Source organism: Leptodactylus fuscus, chromosome 1 (genome assembly GCF_031893055.1).
Source record: "Leptodactylus fuscus isolate aLepFus1 chromosome 1, aLepFus1.hap2, whole genome shotgun sequence".
NCBI classification, from domain to species: domain Eukaryota; kingdom Metazoa; phylum Chordata; class Amphibia; order Anura; family Leptodactylidae; genus Leptodactylus; species Leptodactylus fuscus.
In genome coordinates this window covers 343,638,370-343,662,004 of record NC_134265.1, presented here as the reverse complement: position 1 = coordinate 343,662,004, position 23,635 = coordinate 343,638,370, and the positions used below count along the sequence as shown (strand labels likewise).

General features: G+C 40.4%; 1 protein-coding gene across 2 annotated transcripts in view; it reads right to left on the bottom strand.

Moving 5' to 3' along the window:
* Positions 1-7,521: 7,521 nt before the first annotated feature.
* The window catches only part of LOC142187260 (uncharacterized), a 248,897-nt gene continuing 232,783 nt past the window's right edge, over positions 7,522-23,635 (bottom strand). For both annotated transcript variants that reach the window (XM_075261500.1, XM_075261499.1), the window contains exons 18-23: positions 23,276-23,377; positions 17,440-17,567; positions 16,012-16,150; positions 11,904-11,983; positions 8,605-8,754; positions 7,522-7,600 (exon numbers count right to left, since the gene is read on the bottom strand). In XM_075261500.1, coding sequence (XP_075117601.1) covers positions 8,610-8,754; positions 11,904-11,983; positions 16,012-16,150; positions 17,440-17,567; positions 23,276-23,377 — 594 coding nt within the window. In that variant the 3' untranslated portion in view covers positions 7,522-7,600; positions 8,605-8,609. The remainder of the gene's footprint in view (positions 7,601-8,604; positions 8,755-11,903; positions 11,984-16,011; positions 16,151-17,439; positions 17,568-23,275; positions 23,378-23,635) is intronic.

Sequence of the window (23,635 nt, the reverse complement as noted above, 5' to 3'; positions counted from 1 at the left end):
GAGACTACCATCATTTTATAGACAATCATATTGCATATCTCATACATAAACCTGACTTGCAACTATTTAGCATATGATTATTTATGCAGATACTCCTCATGTAACTACATTGTTACTGTTTTGCTCCTGGTTGTGGAAAAATCTTTTTCTTTTTGTATGCTACAAATTACAGCCTGGTCTCACATTCCCTAATAGATTAGTGTGTTATGAACTGGATTCCTAAGTGGAAGGTCACTGGTTCAGATTAAGTATCAGCCATGAAGAAGATTCCCAAGAAAAAAAAAACAGCATCTTCCAACTCATCGATAGCGGTCTCTCAGCCAAGAAAATTGCCAAACTGTATCATGTGAGTGCTATGACAGTTATGAAATTAAGTTTGTCCATTAATTCAAATGCCAAGAGGTGGATGTCCAGGCAAAATATCAGAATCAACAAGTTGGCTCATCACAAGGTCTATCAGCTCTAAGCATGACAAACAAGGCAGTGGAGGTGGCTCATATGCTTTGTGATATTGTGAGATCACAGACATCCATTCAAGCACTGTGTAATGCACCTTAAAGGGACTCTATCATTAGAATCCCATTTTCCACAAACACGTCAGAATAGCCTTTAGAAAGGCTATTTTTCTCCTACCTTTCTTGTTCTGCTCCAGCGCCGCTACTTCTGAGAATTTTTGTTTTTCTTCTTTATGGAAATGAGTCTTCAGAAAGCACATGGGACTTCCCCTATGCTCAAAGAAGATGCTCTTCCAAAGATACAGCGCTGCCTCTCTCTTCTTTTGCAGACGTCTCTCCACCGAGTCATCAGCAGCCGAGCCTCTGTTTGGATTCCAAATCCCATGCATGCTCAGTCAGCTCTGCCATGTCGCATTGGCCAGAGCCAACTGCACATGTCCATTCAGCCATTTTCCTGTGGCCTCTTACATGAGAATACTGCACCAATGTCCTAATCATCCTCCTCCAGTTCAGTCCCCACAGGGCTCATGTGGCCATGAGGTGCCACATCTCCAGTCCGGAGATTGAAAAGCATCTTTACCAGGAAATGAATAATTGGAATGATGTTGTTCAGATTGAATATATGGCCAAGTTCACCTCCCCCGGCGTTGTATCAAAAAATGGATGCAGGTCACTGATTTTGTCAACAGTCTCTGAACCAGGAGCCTGACCACTTGCAACATCAGCTCCCACATCACTTTCCTCATCATTACTTGCCCGCCTAACAGAGGAAGAGGTGGATGTCTCCTCCAGATCTTGGCTGGGCAGTAGCTGCTGACTGTCTTGTAGTAGCTCATTCTCACCGTATAGTGGATCTGAGCCCACAGCATAGAGTACTTCTCTAGCTGCAGGAACATAAAAGGACAAAGGCAGGTTCGGGACACCTGAAGGTACAGGGCGTTCTCCCAGGAACTGCCAACTAAGTGTCGTGTCTGATGAACCCAACCACTTTTGGCTCGGGGTGCTTGATATAACTTGAGATGAAGTGGATGATCGAGTTAATCAGTCTACAACCGTTGGGTTATTGGTCAAGACACGACCGTTACTTGACACTAGGAGCTCAGGCCTCTGTAAGTGACCCCTGATGCCATGCCCTCTTACTCTGCTGCGACCTGTTCCTGCACCATAAACATTTAAGCCTTTGCCTCTCCTCTGTACATGGCCTGTTGCTTCTCTGTCTGACATACTGTTAGATCAAAAAATGTGATTGCAAAGGAAATTAATACAGAGAAAAATGCCTGTAATTTTCTACTTTGAAAAGAATGGCAAATAAGCCCCTTATTTGTTTCCCCACTAATGAACACCTTTAAAAAAGCATGATAAAGGCAGAGATTACTGAATAAGAGTTATGATTTTTTTGGCAGTACTGTACTGTAAAATGGCCTGTAATTTTATACTTGGAACAGAACGGCGAATATGCCCCTTATCTCTTATCCCCACTAATAAACACCTTTAAAAAGGCGTTATAACAGATGACTGTAGAGATTTCTAGATAAGAATTCGGTTCTCTTTGGCACAGTAGTACCGAAAAATGGCCTGTAATGTTGTACTTTAAAAAGAACAGTGAATAAGCCCTTTATAATAAACGCCTATAAAAAGGCGTTCTAACAGATAACTGCAGATATTAGTGAATGAGAATTCAGTATTTTTGCTCTACTGCACTGTAAAAGGCTTGTTGTGTTCCACCTTGAACACACAGGTATGAGTAATGAGCAGCAGTACAATGGCAGCGAGCGCTGCAATGTGTTATGATTCTTGCTCTTAACAACACTGCAACCACCCCAAATTCTTCTCTAAATTCCTCCCTATCCTTTCTCTACACTTGTAATGCTCTTTCCCTGAACTTCTAACAGTTTTGAAATGTTTTCTGTTTTCCTAGGGCCTGCAGACATCTATCCCTGCAGTAAGAGCGATGTGAACTGACTGTACCTAAAACGGCCGAGGGTTTTTATAGGGCTGTGACATCACAGGGTGGCTGGCTGATGATTAGCTGCAGAGTGATCCCACGTTATCAGAGTTCCCTGCCACTTCTAACATGTGCAGCAGTCATTTTATTTTATTGTTTTAATAACTTGATTTGATGCATCGAAGCTTGAAGAAATCCAGCTTCTTGGCGAATGAAAGATATCCTGAAATTCAGATCAAATTCCACGTCTGCAGCTTTGAATTGCTCATGTCTAATGCAAAAAATAAATATATATATAGGCATTGGGAATGTGATAACTTTAATGTTACGCCTTTTGAAAAATGTTTTATCTTCAATTTGCTTAACTGTTCACAATAACAGTCATTTTGACCAGGGGTGTCCAAAATTTTGCATGTCACTGTATCAAACAATAGGAGTGAGGGCCTTGCTCTTTAAATAAAGGATCATGCAGAATGCATGACTGATGCTGGGATCACACTAGCGTTCAGCAGTCCATTCTCTGGTTTCTGTCTTCTGCATGCAGAAGACTGAAACCTGTCATGCCGAGTCTGGCCGTGACATGGGTTTGAAAGAGTCCTGCAGGTTTCCATCTCCTGCCTCTGTTTTGTGCAGGAAACGTAAACCTGCAAAACGGATTCCCAGGTGCAGATGTGAACGAGCCCTAAGTGGTAATAAGGAATTTGAGGTAATACTTTTCTTTCAGATTTTTGTTGTTGCTGTTACTAGGTGTGGTGAATGGAAATGTTTAGACTTGTTTAATACCTACAGTACATTCTTGTCAGTAATCTTTAGGAGTGGCCTCTTTACACAGTATTTTGTAACATGACATTGACTTTTGGTGACTTTTGCTTTAAAACTACTTACTATATCTATTCATTCCAGCAATCTTGAACAACAATACATGCTTAGTAGAGAGCTGAGGACTTATCAGATTGGCAGTGAAAAATAGAAGATCTGTGGGTGTAATGCAATCTAAAACAGTTTAGGCTGAGGCCTCGTTGCGGAAACGCAGCTTTTTTTTTTTTTGTTACAGATTTTGTTGCTGTTTTTTGAGCCAAAGCCAAGAATGGCTACAAATGGAATCGGAAATATATAGAAAACTCTTATACTTCTATACCTTTTGCTCAATCTAGTCCTGGCTTAGGCTCAAAAAAACAGCAACAAAATCTGGAACAACAAAAAGCTGTGTTTCTGCAACTTGGAGCCTTTGGCTGAGGCCCCGCATTGCGAAAAGGCAACTTTTTTATTGCCGATTTTAGCTGTGTTTTTTTGAGCTGAAACTAAGAATTTACAAAAGGAATGGGGAATATATAAGACGCTCTTATACTTTTCCAATCTGCCCAATCCACTCCTGGTTTTGGCTCTAAAAACCACAGCAAAACCTGCAGCAAAGAAAGCTGCGTTTCCGCAACGTGGGGCCTCAGCCTTACAGGGGCTTTCCCACGAAAGCAAGTATTTTCAACTTGCCACTTGAAAAATAAAAGCCCTCCATTCTTGGTATAAATGGGGCTTTCAGCAGTGGGACGTCCACTGATGGTCTGCAAGTTATCCCCCATTTTATGTTTCCAGCAAGCCCCTCTTTATCATTTGGAAAGTTGACATACAATAAAACAAAATTCTGTATTATAGTTAAAATAATAGATATGCTTTTAAAAATAGCAAAAAGTAGAACTGTAAGGGAAAAGTATAGCATCATTTTGGGTCACGTTCTAAAGAAGAGAGGAGACAAAAGTACAGGAGAACGCTAAAACTCTATTTTTATTTAATAATGAAATTCTTTGTATGCATGATATCTAGATGACATGAAATGCATATGGATATAATCAAATATCAAAGCATATATGAAAATGTGGCTATGGTTTGAAAGAACTATATACTGTAATGATGATATAAAAGACTATGAAAGTAAAGCTTAACAATTCCAGTTATACTTGTTTTTTTGTCATTTTTTGTGTACACATATAGTATATTATTATATATAATATTTTGCGCATATAGTAGTTCTTCAGGCGTTTTTAATGGCATGTTTATTTACCTAGAAAGAAGTCTATAGGAAAACGCCTAAAAAAGGTTAGGCCAGAAAATGCTGCATTTTGGAAAGAAAAAAGCCAAGGGAACAGAAAGGCAATATACTGCATATGTAGACATTATATGATTATTTACAGATTATTGACTGTCCTGTAACAAAAGGAGACTGTCTATTTGGCAAGAATGGGAGAAAAAAAGTGTCAATGCTACAAAAATGAAGAGTATACGTCTGTAGCCTTTATCTGTAGTCTCTTTAGGGCTCATAAAGACTTATTTAAATGGTCACTAACTTTTCAGACAACTCTCATTAGATAGAGCGTGTGATTCTGGATCACAATATTACGTTCTTTAATTAAAAATATGGATGTTCTCTGCTGGAAAAACCTCTCTGAATTCCTGCCAGTATGTGTCTCCCTTCAGTTCTGTCTTCAAACAGTGATGTACGTAGCTCATTCTCATTGCTGCCTCCACAAACATCTGCAAACTTCTTTTTCTATGCATTGGACTGAACATTCTGCACATATAACATCTTAAAATTTAAGAAAACAGGTGGGATATTATTCACAGACAACAAGCAACTTTATTAACTCCACTAATAGATGCTCTTTTCCTGTGCCAGGAGTCTTTTTAACTGCATGCCTGCATATATTTGTCCTATATTTGAGTGTTCCTGGACCTCCTCTATTATTCTCACTTAGGTTCTTCGTAGCTATTCTACAGTTACTCCTGGCAGAATTATATGGAAATAAACCAGTAGTAATTATAATGGATAGGAGAGGGGGTAGTCTGATCCTTATTGTACATACACATGTGAGGGAGAAATATAGAATGTGCTGCAGATATAATAATATCAGCAGCAGCAGAAATGCTGATAGGACACAATGTATGAAGGCTGCCCAGCAGATATTTCAACTTTTCAAGAAAACTCAGGTCGCCTTTAAGCTAAATTCTTACTAATGTAAATACTATTGCTTAGGTTGATTAAACTGTGTTTTTGCTGAATTTTACACCATGCTAAAAAAAAAAAAAAACGAAAAGGAAAGTGCACAAGTGTATCAAGCTGTCAACTGCTAGAGTATATGTATACAAATGCAGGAGGAATCTATGACGGTTCAATGTATCTTGATGAGGTTTGCAAAATCCACATACAATACGCAGAAACAACCCTGATTAGGCTGTATTCTCAATCGGCGGGTGAAACGGTGCTGCACAGATGACCTTTTTCATCTTCTTGATTTTTAAAGCACCTGGGTCTGTCGTCTTCTTTATGTAACTTCAATAGTAGCGGTCCATTTGTCCACTGATCAACTACTATGTTGTACCAGAACATCAGCTCAACGCAAGTGTGAATTTAACATTAGATGTATGGAACCAATGCTCAGTCATAGAAATGTCTGCAACTAATCTGCCACATGTGAATATACAGTCCTATGAAAAAGTTTGGGCACCCCTATTAATCTTAATCATTTTTAGTACTAAATATTTTGGTGTTTGCAGCAGCCATTGCAGTTTGATATATCTAATAACTGATGGACACAGTAATATTTCAGGAGTGAAATGAGGTTTATTGTACTAACAGAAAATGTGTAAAATGCATTAAACCAAAATTTGACAGGTGCAAAACTTTGGGTACCCTTATCATTTTATTGATTTGAATACTCCTAACTACTTTTTACTGACTTACTGAAGCACAAAATTGGTTTTGTAACCTCACTGAACTTTGAACTTCATAGCCAGGTGTATCCAATCATGAGAAAAGGTATTTAAGGTGGCCAATTGCAAGTTGTTCTCCTATTTGAATCTCCTCTGAAGAGTGGCATCATGGGCTACTCAAAACAACTCTCAAATGATCTGAAAACAAAGATTGTTCAATGTAGTTGTTCAGGGGAAGGATACAAAAAGTTGTCTCAGAGATTTAACCTGTCAGTTTCCACTGTGAGGAACATAGTAAGGAAATGGAAGACCACAGGGACAGTCCTTGTTAAGCCCAGAAAAATATCAGAAAGGCAGAGAAGAAGAATGGTGAGAACAGTCAAGGATAATCCACAGACCACCTCCAAAGAGCTGCAGCATCATCTTGCTGCAGATGGTGTCACTGTGCATCGGTCAACAATACAGCGCACTTTGCACAAGGAGAAGCTGTATGGGAGAGTGAAGAGAAAGAAGACGTTTCTGCAAGCACACCACAAACAGAGTCGCTTGAGTTATGCAAAAGCACATTTGAACAAGCCAGCTTCATTTTGGAAGAAGGTCCTGTGGACTGATGAAACAAAGATTGAGTTGTTTGGTCATACAAAAAGGCGTTATGCATGGCGTCCAAAAAAAAACCCAGCATTCCAAGAAAAACACTTGCTACCCACTGTAAAATTTGGTGGAGGTTCCATCATGCCTTGGGACTGTGTGGCCAATGCTGGCACCGGGAATCTTGTTAAAGTTGAGGGTCGCATGGATTCCACTCAGTATCAGCAGATTCTTGAGAATAATGTTCAAGAATCAGTGATGAAGTTGAAGTTACGCCGGGGACAATGATCCAAAACACAGCTCCAAATCGACGCAGGCATTCATGCAGAGGAACAATTACAATGTTCTGGAATGGCCATCCCAGTCCCCAGACCAGAATATCATTGAACATCTGTGGGATGATTTGAGGCGGGCTGTCCATGCTCGGCCACCATCAAACTTAACTGAACTTGAATTGTTTTGTAAAGAGGAATTGTCCAAAATACTTTCATCCAGGTTCCAGGAACTGATTAAAAGCTACAGGAAGCGACTAGAGGCAAAAGGAGGAGCTACTAAATATTACTGGCACTTTTCTGCTGAGGTGCCCAGACTTTTGCACCGGTCAAATTTTGGTTTAATGCATATTGCACATTTTCTGTTAGTACAATAAACCTCATTTCAATCCTGAAATATTACTGTGTCCATCAGTTATTAGATATCAAACTGAAATGGCTGCTGCAAACACCAAAATATTTAGAACTAAAAATGATTAAGATTAATAGGGGTGCCCAAACTTTTTCATAGGACTGTACTCTTGCATTGTAATATGTATGCTTTTATGTAAATAGGTAAAATATTAGCTAGTAGTTATCTTACACAGTTTCTGTATTTGAGAGAAGCAATTCCACATTCCTTATCACTTTGAATTGATCTACAATAAGGAAAAATAATATACATCAGATTATTACAGAATAAATTGTAAATATACGAAATATACATGCAAAAATAAAACAACAAAGTAACAAAAAAGGAGTTGTTAGGGTCTATTCACGTGGAGGAAAATAGTGAGGAATTTGGTGTGGAATTTTCCATGTGGAAAAAAAAAGCCTCCCATTGATTTCAATGGGTTCTGCTAGCTTTATTTTCCACTAGAGGAATTTTCCACAATGTGTTACGCGCGTATCGCATTGAAAGCAATAGGTAAAAAAGCCTCCCATTGACTTCAATGGGTAGCGCGCGTAAGAACGAACCCATTGAACTCAATGGGATTCTGTTTTACTGCGCTCACTCTGACACATGATTACGTGTCAGAATGAGTGGAGCATTACTCCATCTGAAAGCAGCCTTAAGCCTACATGGCGGACAATTAGTCGAAAAGACCATCCTGCTTCTCTCAGTCCAGTGATGTGCCCCTTTCTCAAAGTCTTTCATATTGGTAAAACGTCTTTGAGTGCATCATAGAGGCATGTCCACCAGTCTTTAATATTCCGTCAAAGGTACACTGCCCAAAAGTAGCCTCTGAGAGCCATTTTATTGGGCATTGGGGAAAGCACTGTTAGGGTGCATTCACAGGGAGGAAAATGGCGCTAAATTTTCAGCACTGAAAAAAGCCTCCCATTGACTTCAATGGGTGCCGCTAGCTTTTTTTTTTTTTTTTCACTAGAGGAATTTTCTGCTAGTGAAAAAAAGTTAGCAGATCCCATGGAAATCAATGAGGCTTTTTTTTCAGCGCTGAAAATTCAGCGCCAAATAAAGCGCCGTTTTCCTCCATGTGATTGGAACCTTATGCTCATTAGTCTAATCAGACCACACATGCAATGATTTACATATCTGCCTAAGATATACATACATGGAAAGTTTTTTAGGTGCACTATGGTGCATTATGTTTTTTGTCAATGAAAGAAATTGTACAAGAGTTTTTGGAATTTTACTCACCATTTTTAATACCGATATTTTGATAAGTCATCTTGTGGGGACGGCTGAGTGTTTGCACTATTGCAGGACTTCTTTAATTCACTCAGTAAAACCTGCCATAGCTTTGGGATGTTGTTTTTTGAATTTAAATGGCTGCAAAAGCTGTCCCATCTGGAATATAAGAATAAGAATCTAACATAAAATGATTTTTTACGATTTGTGTACGTACTATATGCAACTAACCAAAATTAAAGCTTTGAAAATTCTGTCAATTTACTAATGTTACAATGTGCTGCTGTACAGACGGACACCAGATGTATGAAGATATGCCACAATTTTTTGTTAGATTGTTACAGAATCCCACAGAAAAATCCTTGGGACACATTTATTAAGATACTTGTGCTTTTTTTTTTTTTTGGGTGTATATTGCGCCTTTTGTGGTCTTTTTCTGCTCTACAGTTTATTTATGAAGCACTAGCTTTTACCCGCGACTTCGTCTGCGGTGAGTTGAGTATTGGGCGGACACAGACGTGTGAAACTGTAAAAGTGCTTTAAAAAGTTTGGTGGGCTAGCAAATGTGATTTGATGTGTTATATTGTGTATGTTGTGATACAGACAATGTGATGTGTTATACAGCCTGTGTACAGGAGTATATATGTATCAGGTACTGTATATAGCAGTGATAGGAGATACATGTAATATATAGTATATACAGCCTGTGTACAGGAGTATATATGTATCAGGTACTGTATATAGCAGTGATAGGAGATACATGTAATATATAGTATATACAGCCTGTGTACAGGAGTATATATGTATCAGGTACTGTATATAGCAGTGATAGGAGATACATGTAATATATAGTATATACAGCCTGTGTACAGGAGTATATATGTATCAGGTACTGTATATAGCAGTGATAGGTAATACATGTAATATATAGTATATACAGCCTGTGTACAGGAGTATATATGTATCAGGTACTGTATATAGCAGTGATAGGAGATACATGTAATTATATAGTATATACAGTCTGTGTACAGGAGTATATATGTATCAGGCACTGTATATAGCAGTGATAGGTAATACATGTAATTATATAGTATATACAGCCTGTGTACAGGAGTATATATGTATCAGGTACTGTATATAGCAGTGATAGGAGATACATGTAATTACAATGTGATGTGTTGTATTGTGTATGTATAGTGGAAAGCTATATGTAAATGTGAGTGAGTAGAGTGAGGGCTACTCCTGAGGAGACAGTAAGGAGTGTGCAGGCAGGTTGAGGCAGGAAATGCCAGGCAGTGTGTGAGTCTATAGCTGGGGCTAGGAGTCCTGCTTTTGTGAGTCTCCTGCTAGGAAGCCATGTTGTTTAGTGGCACCAAAAGTAGCCTGTGACTCAATCCTAAGGGAAAACTATGTTTGTGGAAAATTGCATGCAAATCCGTCCAGGCGTTTTAGCGTGATTGAGGAACAAACAGCCAAACTCACAAACATCCAAACATCCAAACACACAAACTTTCACATTTATAATATTAGTAGGATTTGCCTCTTTTTTTATATTTACTTTTTTCTTGCTTTTTGTCGGGAAATCCGGGCGTGGCCATAATGGGAAATCGTTTTCATGCTGTATTTAAGACTAGTGCATTTTTAAAAAGGGCCAAAAAAAGTGCATTTCAGTGTGAAAAAGTCTGACAGGTCAGTTAGTATTAAAAAGGGGCAATTACACTTTTTTAAAAAAAAATAAAAAAAAAAAAGGGGGGGGGGGCAAAGTGCACATAGCTTATTGAGGTGTACCTAAAGTACCTAACACATGTACAACATCTGTCACGGAGGTGCACCCACATTGTAAATAGACACCACAGTAAAAGTAGTTTAAAAAAAAAAAAACACCCGTGAGAAATATGGCCAAAAATGAGACAGGTGCAAAATAACCCCCTGTAGGCCTCTGTGTAAAACTAAGTCATAGGGTGGTAAAGTCAGGGTACACCTGTGGGAGCCCTACTACAGTTCAGTACCAAAAGGAACTATAATATGACTGTATGTCATTGGAAAAAAAAGATTGCAATGTAACATTTTTTTAAAAATTAAAAATATTTTTGAAAAGATTTTTGTTATTGCTGAAAGATTAAGAAATATAAAGAGACAGAACCAGAGAAACAAAGAGAACTAAGGGGCAAGCAAGAGTTTAGTTTTTGTTTTTTTTAATAAAGAGTGATTTTTTTTTTTTTTTTTTGCATGTGTTTGTGCCTGAGTATACAATACATGGCATACACTGACCAATAGCAGTGCAATGCACACAACCAAGCAGAAACATGTTCTTCATGCCATACTATTATAGTCAGTGGCATAACTAGGAATGGCAGGGCCCCATGGCGAACTTTTGACATGGCCCCCCCCCTCCTGACCGACGCCAAAGACCTCGACCAACTGACCCCTCCCCACCCACAAGCACATTTCTACGCACACTATAATATCCCACAGATGCCCCTGCACACAGTATTATCCCCCATAGTGGCCCCTGCATACAGTATTATCCCCCATAGTGGCTCCTGCACACAGTATTATCCCCCATAGTGGCCCCTGCACACAGTATTATGTACCATAGTGGTCACCCATGAACAATTATTATATTCTGGGGTGTTTTCAGACCCCAGAATATAATAATAGGAGACCCAGAGGGATACAAACATAAAAAACACTGTTCCTTACCTATCTTCTGGCTCCCCTGCATTCTCCGCCACTGTCAGCCATCTTCCGGGACGTCATGTGACCGAGGGCCTGCGTTGCAACGCACATGGACGCAAGTCCCGGGTCATGTGATGTCACGCAAGTTGGCCCTAAGTAGGCCCGGATCGCGGAGAGGTAAGTAACACAGTTTTTTATGTTCCCTTACCTCTGCCGGGCCTCCGAGTATTATACTCGGGGGTCCGAAAAGACCCCCGAGTATAATAGTGCTTATGGGGCCCACAGCGTCACTTACCGATCTCGGTCCCTGCCAGGATCGATAAGTAAATAGTGCCCGTTAACGACTGGTAACGGCCTATTAAAAAAAAAATGTAGCGGTAATGGCTGTCGCCGGGCCCCCTAATGTCCCAGGCCCTGTGGCAGCCGCTACCCCTGCTACCCAGTAGTTACGCCACTGATTATAGTAACCACCTACCTCAGTTCAGAACTGTAAATACATTCACGCCTTACATTAATATTAGACCCAATATCAAACCCCTACATTTAATGTATATCACACACATGACTCCAATCCCCTTTGTATGTAAAAAAACAAGATGCTAAAAATCTACAAAAAACATAGTACATACCTTGTCCTGTGAAGTTTTAATAAATGTTTTTTCATTTCCTTCATCAAATCCATTACAGCGTTATAAATGTTCTCTCTTACCTAAATACATATTATTAGTTTTTATTTTTAATATCAGCTTTAGAAATTTTTGAAGTAAATATTAATTATCTTTATATAGTGCCAGCCTATTTCACAGTGCTTTACAATAGGGGAAATTGCAAAACATTAAAAAGACAATTAACCAAGCATGAAGAAAAAATAAAATAAAAATTACCAAAGCATGTACAAAAAAAAAAAAAAGAAACAATGGAAGAAGATGTCTGCCCAAATGAACCTACAGAATAATTTTATATTTTTATTAGCTATATATATATGGGGAGAGAGGGAGAGAGAGAGAGAGAGAGAGAGAGATGGTATCCAGGCCAAAATGAGTATAAAGTGGAGATATTTGTGACTAGGGTAGTTATGTTGTTGAGGACAGAAGAAAGTGCAGCTATCTGTCTGGTTGTATATGGGCAGTTAATATAGTTATATGACCTGCAGTCAACTGCAATCTGACTATCTGATCCTCCAGGAGGAGGAGGTGTGTAGGGAAATCAAGAAGATTAAAGCAGACAAGGCCGGAAGACCTGATGGTATAAGCATAAGAGTTCTTAAAATGTGCAGTGACCAGCTAGGTGGTATTATTACGCACATGTACAATATGAGTCTAAAGCTGGGAGTGGTACCTCAACTGTGGAAAACATCTTGTGCGGTACCAGTCCCAAAGAAACCCAACCCAATGGGCTACAATGACTACCGACCTGTAGCACTGACATCCCACCTGATGAAGGTCCTAGAGAGACTGGTCCTGACACATCTACGCCCCCTAGTGAGCTCCGCTCTGGACCCCCTCCAGTTTGCCTATCGGCCGGGCATTGGGGTAGATGACACCATCATCCACCTTCTTCATAGAGTTCTCTTTCATCTAGAGAAACCCGGGAACTCTGTGAGAATAATGTTCTTTGACTTCTCCAGTGCATTCAACACAATTCAGCCAGGGCTACTGAGGGAGAAGCTGAACCTTGGTGGTGTGGACCATCACCTGTCCAACTGGATACTAGACTATCTGACAAACCACCCACAGTATGTGAGAGCCCGGGCCTGTGGTGTGGACCATCACCTGTCCAACTGGATACTAGACTACCTGACAAACCAACCACAGTATGTGAGAGCCCGGGCCTGTGTGTCTGACACTGTGATCTGTAGTACTGGGGCACCACAAGGTACAGTTCTTGCCCCATTTCTCTTCACACTATACACTGCTGACTTTAGGCACAACTCATCCAGCTGTTACTTACAGAAGTACTCCGATGACTCTGCTATAGTAGGCCTTATCACTGATGGCGACGATAGGGAATACAGAGACTTAAACCGGGATTTTGTTGAATGGTGCCAGCAGAACCAGCTCAGGATTAATGGAAGACCAAGGAGATGGTGGTGGACTTTAGTAAACGGAGAAGTGCCCTGACCCGGGTGGAGATCCAAGGAACATGTATTGAGATAGTCAGGACCTATAAATACCTGGGTGTGCTCCTCAACAATAAACTAGACTGGGCTGATCACCTGGAGGCACTGCACAGAAAGGGCCACATCAGGCCCTACCTGCTCAGGAGGCTGAGGGCCTTCGGAGTCCAGGAGCCACTTCTTAGGGCCTTCTTCAACTCTGTGGTTGCTTCAGCCATCTTTTTCGGTGTGGCCTGCTGGGGGAGCAGTATATCAACCAGGGACAGAAATAGACTTGACAGGCTGATCAGAAGGGCCAGCTCTGTCCTGGGGAGCCCCCTGGATCCAGTACAGGTGGTGGGTGACAGAAGGATACTGTCTGTGGTGACCTCCATGCGGGAGAACAAATCCCACCCCATGTATGGGACCTTGATGGGACTTGGAAGCACTGTAAGTGACCGTCTGCTTCACCCCAAGTGTGAGAAGGAGCGCTATCGCAGGTCCTTCCTTCCAACCGCGACCTGGCTGTATAATCTACATCAGACCAAGCGAAGATCACTCTGCACAGAAAACTAATGATTATGATTATGAAGTCTTCCTTCTTTCTCTTCCGTTCCTTAGCTGCTATGGACTCCTAGTATATCTTCTCTTCTCAGCATATCTGTGCCTATGTCTGTAATATATTACTGTGTATTATCCTGTATCTGTATTACTATGCTGCTGTAACATACTGAAATTTCCCCACTGTGGCACTATTAAAGGATTATCTTATTTTATCTTATCTTATGACGTAGACTTCTGGAAGAAATAAGTTATTAAGACATGCTTAAAGGGGTTTCCAGGATTTAGTTTTTTTATGGTCTATCCTTAGAATAGGCCATAAACATGTGGTTGGAAGCTAGGCAAATAGTGAGTTAGGTGAGAGATGGTGGACTTGTTAAGATGGACATGTTACTTGACATAATGGGGAGTAATGAGATTGGGTGAGTTTGACGGAGAATATAGTCGAGGGATGGATTTTTAAGGATGGGTGTGATGGTAGTGTGGATGAAGGAAAGGTGTCACTGGTTAGAGATAGGATGAAGAGGTGAGGTAGGGCTGAGATAAGCCAAGCACACAGGAGTGAATATGAGTTTCAGTCGGGGAGCTTTTTAATGGTAATGGTAAAGAAACAGGTGATGGGGACGTGCACTGAAAAATTGAGTACAGTGGTTGAAGGAGTGTAGGCTGTAGATTTGATCTCTGTATACTGTCCTCAAACATGTGTACAATGTATTATATACTATATTCAGTGTAGACACTATTATATTCACTGTATATTGTCCTCAATGTGTGTACTGTATATTCTCTGTATGTAGGGAGAACAGTATATACAGTGAGGTACAGTATACAGTGAATATAACAGTATCAAACTTCACATCTGCATTGTTAGGTCCCTCTGTCTCAGATTCCATTAGAAAAGCCAATAAAACAGAGATTATAATCAGTAGGGTCCACCTGTCATTGTTGGTAGATGTGAATCAAACCTTATATTATCTCCTATCAAATTGCTTCTGGAAGTTCTCAAACCCTTCTCCATCCCATCAAGGTCCACCCTACTTCTTTCTATGACTACAGTACTGCTAAAGATAATAATTCTGTTTTATCTAGGGTACTAAAAGTGCAGTGATCCTACTAATATTACAAATGTAAAAGTTTGTGTGTTTGTTACGCAAAAACGGCTGATCCAATTTGGATTAAATTTGGCACATAGATAGTTTGTAACCTCGATTAAAACATAGGCTACTTTTTATCCCGGTAAATGACATGTCTTCACAACTGTTATGAATTTATGTTCACATACTATATTACACTGCACTTGGAAGCAGGCTGATAAAGCCAGGACTGTTATCTCTCTATGTAAACACACAGATAACACCGAGTCCATTGATAACAAGTATGTGCATATTATCTGATCTGCTCTAGTGCTGACACACTGGATGGCATAACACCTCTAATCCAAATTGGCAGTTTGCCAATTTTAAACATGCTGAGAAAAAGAAAATTAAATTTGTCCCAATATTGTAAAACACAGACTTCTCTCAAACAGAGCTCAGGAGGATTGAGCAAGCTAGGCGTCAGGTGGCTCTTAGAGCAGCCAGATCATCGATGCCAAAAACATGCTCATCATATGGCATCCCAGCCAGCTGCTCAGATGCTGGAACAATCACAAGAACGGCGCGAGGAACAAGTTCAGCAGCAGGACAGCTTGAGAACTGCCGAAATACCGGAGCAGGTGAATCATCGACACCAACAACACACTCATTTTATGGTGTTCCAGCCAGCTGCTGAGATGCTGGAACAATCACAAGCACGGTACGAGGAACAAGTTCAGTAGCAGGGCAGCTTGAGAACTGCCAAAACGCTGGAGCAGGCAAACCATCAACGGCAACAATTTGCTAAATATAGGCAGATCATCGATGCCAACAACATGCAGATGAAGTCGCGGGCAGAGGATAGTTTAGTATAAATCTACCACTGACATTGGCTGTCTATAATATTTGTGTGTGCTGTGTGCAGAATCTCCAGTGTATTTCTTTGAGCAGCAGCTTTATACATTCTGCTTTCATTCTCTGGAAAAAGTATAAATCATTAATAATTACCAGTTGTTTTGCATAATTCAGGTCAGTCTGGGTGTATGCTGGTATGAGAATGTGCTTTTTCAATATAACTTTTTTACTCTGTTTTAAATATTTTTCAACTGTATATTCAGTGATTGGTTTCATCTGTCTGCCAACGTACCTGCACAAAATCCAATATAAAATGTCAATCAATAGGTATATGCTTTTGTGAATTTTTTTAAAGCAATTCAATTGCAGTTGCAGTTCATGTCTTTCCACGTCATTAGCAAAATCATGAAGAGGTTTTTTGATGAGTGTGTTAGAGCAAACCCAAGAAGATTTGTTTCATCCTGTGTTTGGACGAAGCAAGCCCTCGGTTTTTGTCCAAACTTGTTGAAATAGAACCGGAACAACATGCATTTATGTTCGCTGTTTCTTTTTTTTAGAAAGTAACATATAACTACTGCAACTACTTGGGTGCATAATGTATACCCCAGAGTGGCCACTGAGGATAGCATTCTAAACTTATAAAGGGTGGTGGCCACTAGGGAGATCTTTGTATGTACTGTGGCAGCCACTGGGCAGAGCGTCATGTTTGTACTATGGGGAGCAACTGGGAAGAACATTTAAAATACTTTAGGGGGCCACTAATATCTATGGGGAAGGAGGACTAGGGATAGCTAGTGGGAAAAGCACTATATTATGTGGGAGGGCACTGAGGAGAGCATTATACTGGGTGTGGGCACTGCAGAGAGCATTATACCAGGTTGTGGGCACTTAATAGAGCATTATGCTGTGCCTGGGGAAACTGGGAAGCATTATATGGTTTGGCAATTAAAAATTAGTTTTTGCTCCTAAATTTTTCACTTTAGGAGCCAATGGATCCAAGATTTTATTATTATTTATTATTTTAATTTTGAAGAACTTGTATAGAATAGACATCTCATGACAGTAATTTATGAAAAGCTGGCCATCTCATGACATATATGAACATGTTTAGCCTTAAGGAAAGTTAAGAAAGCACACATTTGTTTACTGAGTGAGAGCTAGCCCACAAGATTGCATGCAAATCAATACAATTCTTAAATACAATTAATTATTTGAGTTTTGGATCAGTGCTAAAATTATTATTTCTTTGGCAATTATAACCTTTCTAGTAAGTAGGTCTATTCAAATTATATTTTGATTTCTTTATAATAGTTGTCAATTTGTTGTTCTGATGCAAATTTGCTGCAGTCACCACTAGATAAAGCTTAGGATCTAACTGCATACTGTTATCTGCAATGGACATGCTGGAAACTTGCATTCTCTAAGCCACAACATATTTGGCACTGACTAGACTTTGGTCTTCACCCTTTATCTCTGCAACTACCAGGATGGAGCTGGAGGATGGGGCTAGTAGTAGCTGTGTTGTCAATGTCATAATGTTAGATCAAGGACTTGTTTCGTGCCAAGTACTTCAATATTTACCATTGCTGAGCATTAGAGATGACATCTTGGATGGACTGTGTAACAAAAATCCTTGAATCAATGCTTTTATATCCCCGTATTTCAAGTACAGAATTCAATTCTTGGGTAAACAAGTCAGTTACATTTTTCTGGAAGAAAAGAAATATGTATTGATATTTTCATGTTTTATAGGTAATGATTAGGGATGAGCGAACAGTAAAATGTTCGAGGTTCGATATTCGTTTCGAGTAGCCCCTCAATATTCGACTACTCGAATCGAATATCGAACCCCATTATACTCCATGGGGGGGAAAATGCTGGTTTCAGGGGTAGGCAACATTCGATCAAATTACACTTACCAAGTCCACGAGTGCGGGTCGGGCTGGATCCTCCGAGCAGTCTTCTCCGTACAGCTTCCCTGCGGCGTCTTTCGGCTCTGAATTCACTCTGCCAGGCATCGGGCCTGGGCAGAGCCGACTGCGCATGTCCGCACTACAAGCAGGCATGTGCAGACGGCTCTGCCCAGGCCCGATGCCTGGCAGAGTGAATTCAGAGCCGGAAGACGCCGCAGGGAAGCTGTACGGAGAAGACTTCTAAAGGTAGGAGAAGAACCAGCGTTGATTGGCCGACTGTATAGCATTCGGCCAATCAATGCTGGTTCTGCATCGAACTTTTCCATTCGAATAGCGAGTGGTACTCGATTGAGTACGAGTATTTCGAATACCGTAGTATTTGATCGAATACCTACTCGATCGAATACTACTCGCTCATCTCTAGTAATGATTGCATATTTTACTTTGTTTTATTATTATTGTATATTTCTCCACCTTCACCCCATTCTGATTTTTTTCCAGCTTCCCAGAACATTGTACAGAATATTGAATGTTACCATTGCATAAGGTAAAAATTATAACTATGTGGCTCGGTTTCCAAACCTTGAAATTTTGTGTTCATGGCAAGAAAACTCCTTTGATCTGAATCCCATTTGAGAACCTGTGGTCAATCCTAAAAGCAAGTGGACAAATGAAAACGCAGAAAGTGTGATAACGCAAAGCATTGGTTAGACTAGAATGGATTGTCATCGATCCGGATTTGGCTGATATCCAGTATGCCAGGGTGAATTGCAAAAGTCTTGAGAAATAAGGGTGAACTCTGGAAATATTAGTATTTACATAAATTTGATGTATTTAACGTATTACATTAATGAATGTAACTCAATATACCATAGAAACATCTGACTAAATATCAAAAAACACCCTGAAAACCAAAATTAGTTTCAGGCTCAAAATACAGTCCTATGAAAAAGTTTGGGCCCCCCTATTAATCTTAATCATTTTTAGTTCTAAATATTTTGGTGTTTGCAACAGCCATTTCAGTTTGATATCTCTAATCACTGATGGCTAGCTCTGCTCCTTCAGAGCCGTACACGCGGGCACTTTCCATTCACTTCAATGGGAGTGCTCGTAGTGAAAAAAGCAGCCCATTCATTTCTATGGGAAGCGTTCGTATGCCGGCTCCCATAGAAATGAATGGGAACTGCTTTATACGCCGCTGATTCTGAACGTGTTTTACGTTCAGAATAAGCTGGCGTTTACGTAGTGTGAATTCACCCTTAGTCAGTAAAAAGTAGTTAGGAGTATTCAAATCAATAAAATGATTAGGGTGCCCAGACTTTTGCACCGGTCAAATTTTGGTTTAATGCATTTTGCACATTTTCTGTTAGTACAATAAACCTCATTTCAATCCTGTCCATCAGTTATTAGATATATCAAACTGAAATGGCTGTTGCAAACACCAAAATATTTAGAACTAAAAATGATTAAGATTAATAGGGGGGGCACAAACTTTTTCATAGGACTGTACAGTATTTGGCCATGACTTAGGCTAAGGCTCCACCTTTTTTTTTTTTTTTTTTGCTGCAGAATTTGTTGCATTTTTTGAGCCAAAGTCAGGAGTGGATTGAGCAGAAGGTAAAAGTGTAAGAGTTTCCTATCTATTTGCCATTCCTTTTGTGGTAACTCCTAGGTTTGGCTCAAAAAAACGCAGCAAAATTTGCAACAAAAGGAGCTGCATTTCCGCAATGTGGGGCTTCAGTCTAAATGCTTGGGGGGTTATTTATAGCAGGAAGTGTAATTGTCAGTGTTAGTTCTTCTGGGGATTTGGGTTTCAATTATATTCATGACAAAATGTAGCAATTCTTTTATTTTTTGTGTATGTGGGGGTTAATATTAATGGTGTTTACTGTCTGGTATATATAACACTTGAAGTTTACTTTACTACTCATTTACTTTATTCACTTACAATGTCCAATTTTGTTATAAATCTATACACACACACAAACTGTATAAATACTACAGTACATAAACACATTTATTCATCCATACACTGTCACACATACTGTACACATATGCATACAACCATGTGTGTGTGTATGTCTATATATATATATATATATATATATATATATATATATATATATATATATATATATTGCTAGGTGGGGTGGCATAGACACACAAGTCCAGTTTCTTTAGTCCAAAACAAAGGTAGAGTTTATTTTCACTCAAAAATATAGTGCAGCTACAAAAGGAAACAATACAAAAATAAATCCCTGCCCGGCTAGGCTCTAATTAATCATAGAATAGGTGACCTCACCTAGAATAACAGAAATCAAAAGCCAGTAGAATCATTCAGGACACAGCTCCAAAAATATGACCTCTCTGTTGGCTCTCCAGCCAAGCTCTGCCCAAAGTCTGCTGCTGGAGCTGGCTTCTTAAAGGAGCCCCACATATGCGTGAATAGCCTTTAAAAAGGCTATTCAGGCACTGTAAATGTTATATTAAACCCCCGTCCCGTTTTTAAATAAAAGCATTAAAACATATATGCAAAACTTACCGAACGTGCACCATGGGCGGGGATGCACGATGCGATGTCAGCTTCGGGCACGCCTACCTCTTCTGTCTTCTTGTAGTCACGCCCTCTGGTTCCATGTCTTCTTCCGGCTTCTTCTCTTCAAACCCTGCGCCTGCGTAGTAGTGCTTCCCTCTGGAGCGCTACTGCACAGGCTCACTCACGAACTGCCATTAAGTTAAATGGCGAGTGAGCCTGCACAGTAGTGCTCTGGAGGGAAGCGCTACTACACAGGCGCGGGGTTTGAAGAGAAGAAGCCGGAAGAAGACATGGAACCAGAGGGCGTGACTACAAGAAGACAGAAGAGGCAGGCGTGCCCGAAGCTGACGTCGCATTGTTTATCCCCGCCCATGGTGCACGTTCAGTAAGATTTGCATATATGTTTTAATGCTTTTATTTAAAAACGGGATTGGGATTTAATATAACATTTATGGTGCCTGAATAGCCTTTTTAAAGGCTATTCACACATATGTGGGGCTCTATTAGCATAATTTTGCTGATAGAGCCCCTTTAAGCCTCCCTTGATGAGCAGACTCTCTGTAGCTGAGTCGCTGCCGGAACATCCCCAAAGTGTGGACTGGAGGGGGGTGGACTGACAGGTCCCACTACCAACCTACCTGCCATTCCTAAAAATCCAGCCCAGTAACTGGAATTTTGAAATAACTCTCAGCAGACAATAGTTATCTGCTGAGAAATGTTCTTTCTGGAGTTTTCTCATCTCACCCACTTTAGTAGTCTGGGTGAAATGTACACCCCCTCCATTACCTGACCAGCTATCGGCTTACAATATATATATGTATGTTATGGGGAAGATAGCTTTGTAGCACCAATGTTACTTACTCAATCAGTCATAGACAGGGACACAAATTTGTAGCAAAACAGGTTTATTTAGAAAAAAAAAAACAGGATAAGGGGGCATTCACACGGAGTAACGCCAGCGTGTATCACAGCCGTACACGCCGGCGTTACAGCAGGGCTGCTGAACACTTCCCATTCATTCCTATGGGAGCCGGCATGCGAGCGCTCCCCATAGAAATGAATGGACTGCTTCTTTCACTGCGAGCAGTCCCATTGAAGTGAATGGGAAGTGCCGGCGTGTACGGCTCGGCATGAGCAGAGCTTGCCGTATACGCCGGCACTTCCCATTCACTTCAATGGGACTGCTCGCAGTGAAAGAAGCAGTCCATTCATTTCTATGGGGAGCGCTCGCATGCCGGCTCCCATAGAAATGAATGGGAAGTGTTTGGCAGCCCTGCTGTAACGCCGGCATGTACGGCTGTGATACACGCTGGCGTTACGTAGTGTGAATGCCCCCTAATAAATAAACCTTTACTTCGGGCACAAAATGAGCAAAATAAAATACAGCCTTAACTTCAGGCAAAAGGAGTGAAACAAAACCCTGCTCATCTGAGCACTAGCTTAAGAATAGAGTACTAACTGTACATGTGGCTTGCTACCAGCCACATGAATCAACAAAAAGAGCACAAAACATGCTCACCAGACTCACAGTGTCAGGACAGACCCAGGCACTTCTCACTCCCAGGATCTGCCCTGAAGTGCAGGCTCTGCAGCCTTTTATGGTCCAGGTAACAAGCTCAGGACCTGGGGCTGAAACTTACTCCAGACACACCCTGGACCACGTGATTCCAGCACTCTGCCTGTCACCTTCCCACAATATACATATATATAGATCTTATTCACATGTCAATGTTTTGGTCAGTGATTTGCATCAATGATGTTGTACCAAAATCAGGAGCAGAGAGAATACATATAAACAGGTGCAAATTATTGTATTATTGTCTACACTGGATTTGGCACACAATCACTGATGCAAATCACTGACCAAAACACTGATGTGTGAATATGCATACAAACTTGAGATTTCACTCATAGAATGGGCTGGACACATCTGGACAAGCTATTCCAGGAAGAAGAAGTGACAAGAAGATTTGGGATCTGTATCCCCCCCCCCTAGATTTACATCTACAAGTGATGTTCACTTGTAATAACTGATGGGAGAGAACCCTTATGTATATATACTAGGACGACAGCAACAATGATGAGCCTGGCAGAATGAAGGGATGGGGGTGCGGTTTTAACCCTCCACACTACTGTCCCCTTACAAAGTGTATGTCTTAGTCTTGAGTGCAAGATAAGTAAAGTCATATAATGTTACAGCAATGATCTGTAATCTGATGCTGGAAGTGTCTTTAATTCCACTGCAGCACCGCCATGGGGAAAATGACCCTACAACGTGCCTATTGAAATCAATGGCTGACTACAGTATTTAAGGACTTCCTAATTACATCATGGAAGACAGATTTGCATATTCTTCCCACGGTCCCTTGCAAAGTGGAGTGCTAAAGACTTAATAAGTCTCCACATACCTATATGGTGGTCTCTCCCCAAGGAGTGACGATATCCCCTTAACCCTGTCTTAGCCTCTCACCTCTACCAGGTTAGTCTTCTCTACACCGGGCTGACGAGATGCAATAACATCGAAACAGCCGTCCTCGGTTGAGAGACTATACCTGGTAATACTCCCAGCATCATTGCAAAACAAAGGCCTCTTGGAAGGTCGAGCATGATGTTAAAGGGGACAGCCTTTATTGGGCTATTTCACTGAGATTCTATCTTCCTAATTACATCAGGGAAGACAGGCTTGCACATTCCAGTGAGCGCCCTCTATTGGTTTGCAACACTGAGGCACCTGACTTCCTAATTACATCATGGAAGACAGATTTGCATATTCTTCCCATGATACAGTATGTAACTCATAGATGTGCCACAGGTGCTTATTGTAGATGTCTCAGCTATAGTTACTAGATACATATGCTGAACAGAAGTCTCCTTACAAGTAACTTAGAATTCACTTTTCTAAGAAATAGAATATATTATCCACAGTGTAATCAGATAAATAACCAAAGAGCAAAGGGTTAATACTCACTTTAAATACTTTTAGCAGTTCAGTTATTTTCATCTCAAGAAATGCAAAGATTTCACGTTTTAAATCTTCTATGTTGCGTAAAATAATCCTGGATATTTTCACCTGAAATAAAATTGTAAGCATACATATGAACAATAAAACTGTCAATTTACAGTTTTATAATAATCCATTTCTCAAATTCAACAGGTTTCAGTTTGGGAATGTACTCAAAATTTATAAAGTGTGTGCGGATCGGTCAGAAAGTCACTGACGCAATATTTATACAGTATTTTACACCATAAAAACACTTTGACAAGGGGCAACACAGTGGATCAGTGGTTAGCATTGCAGCGCTGGAGTCCTGGGTTCAAATCCCACCAA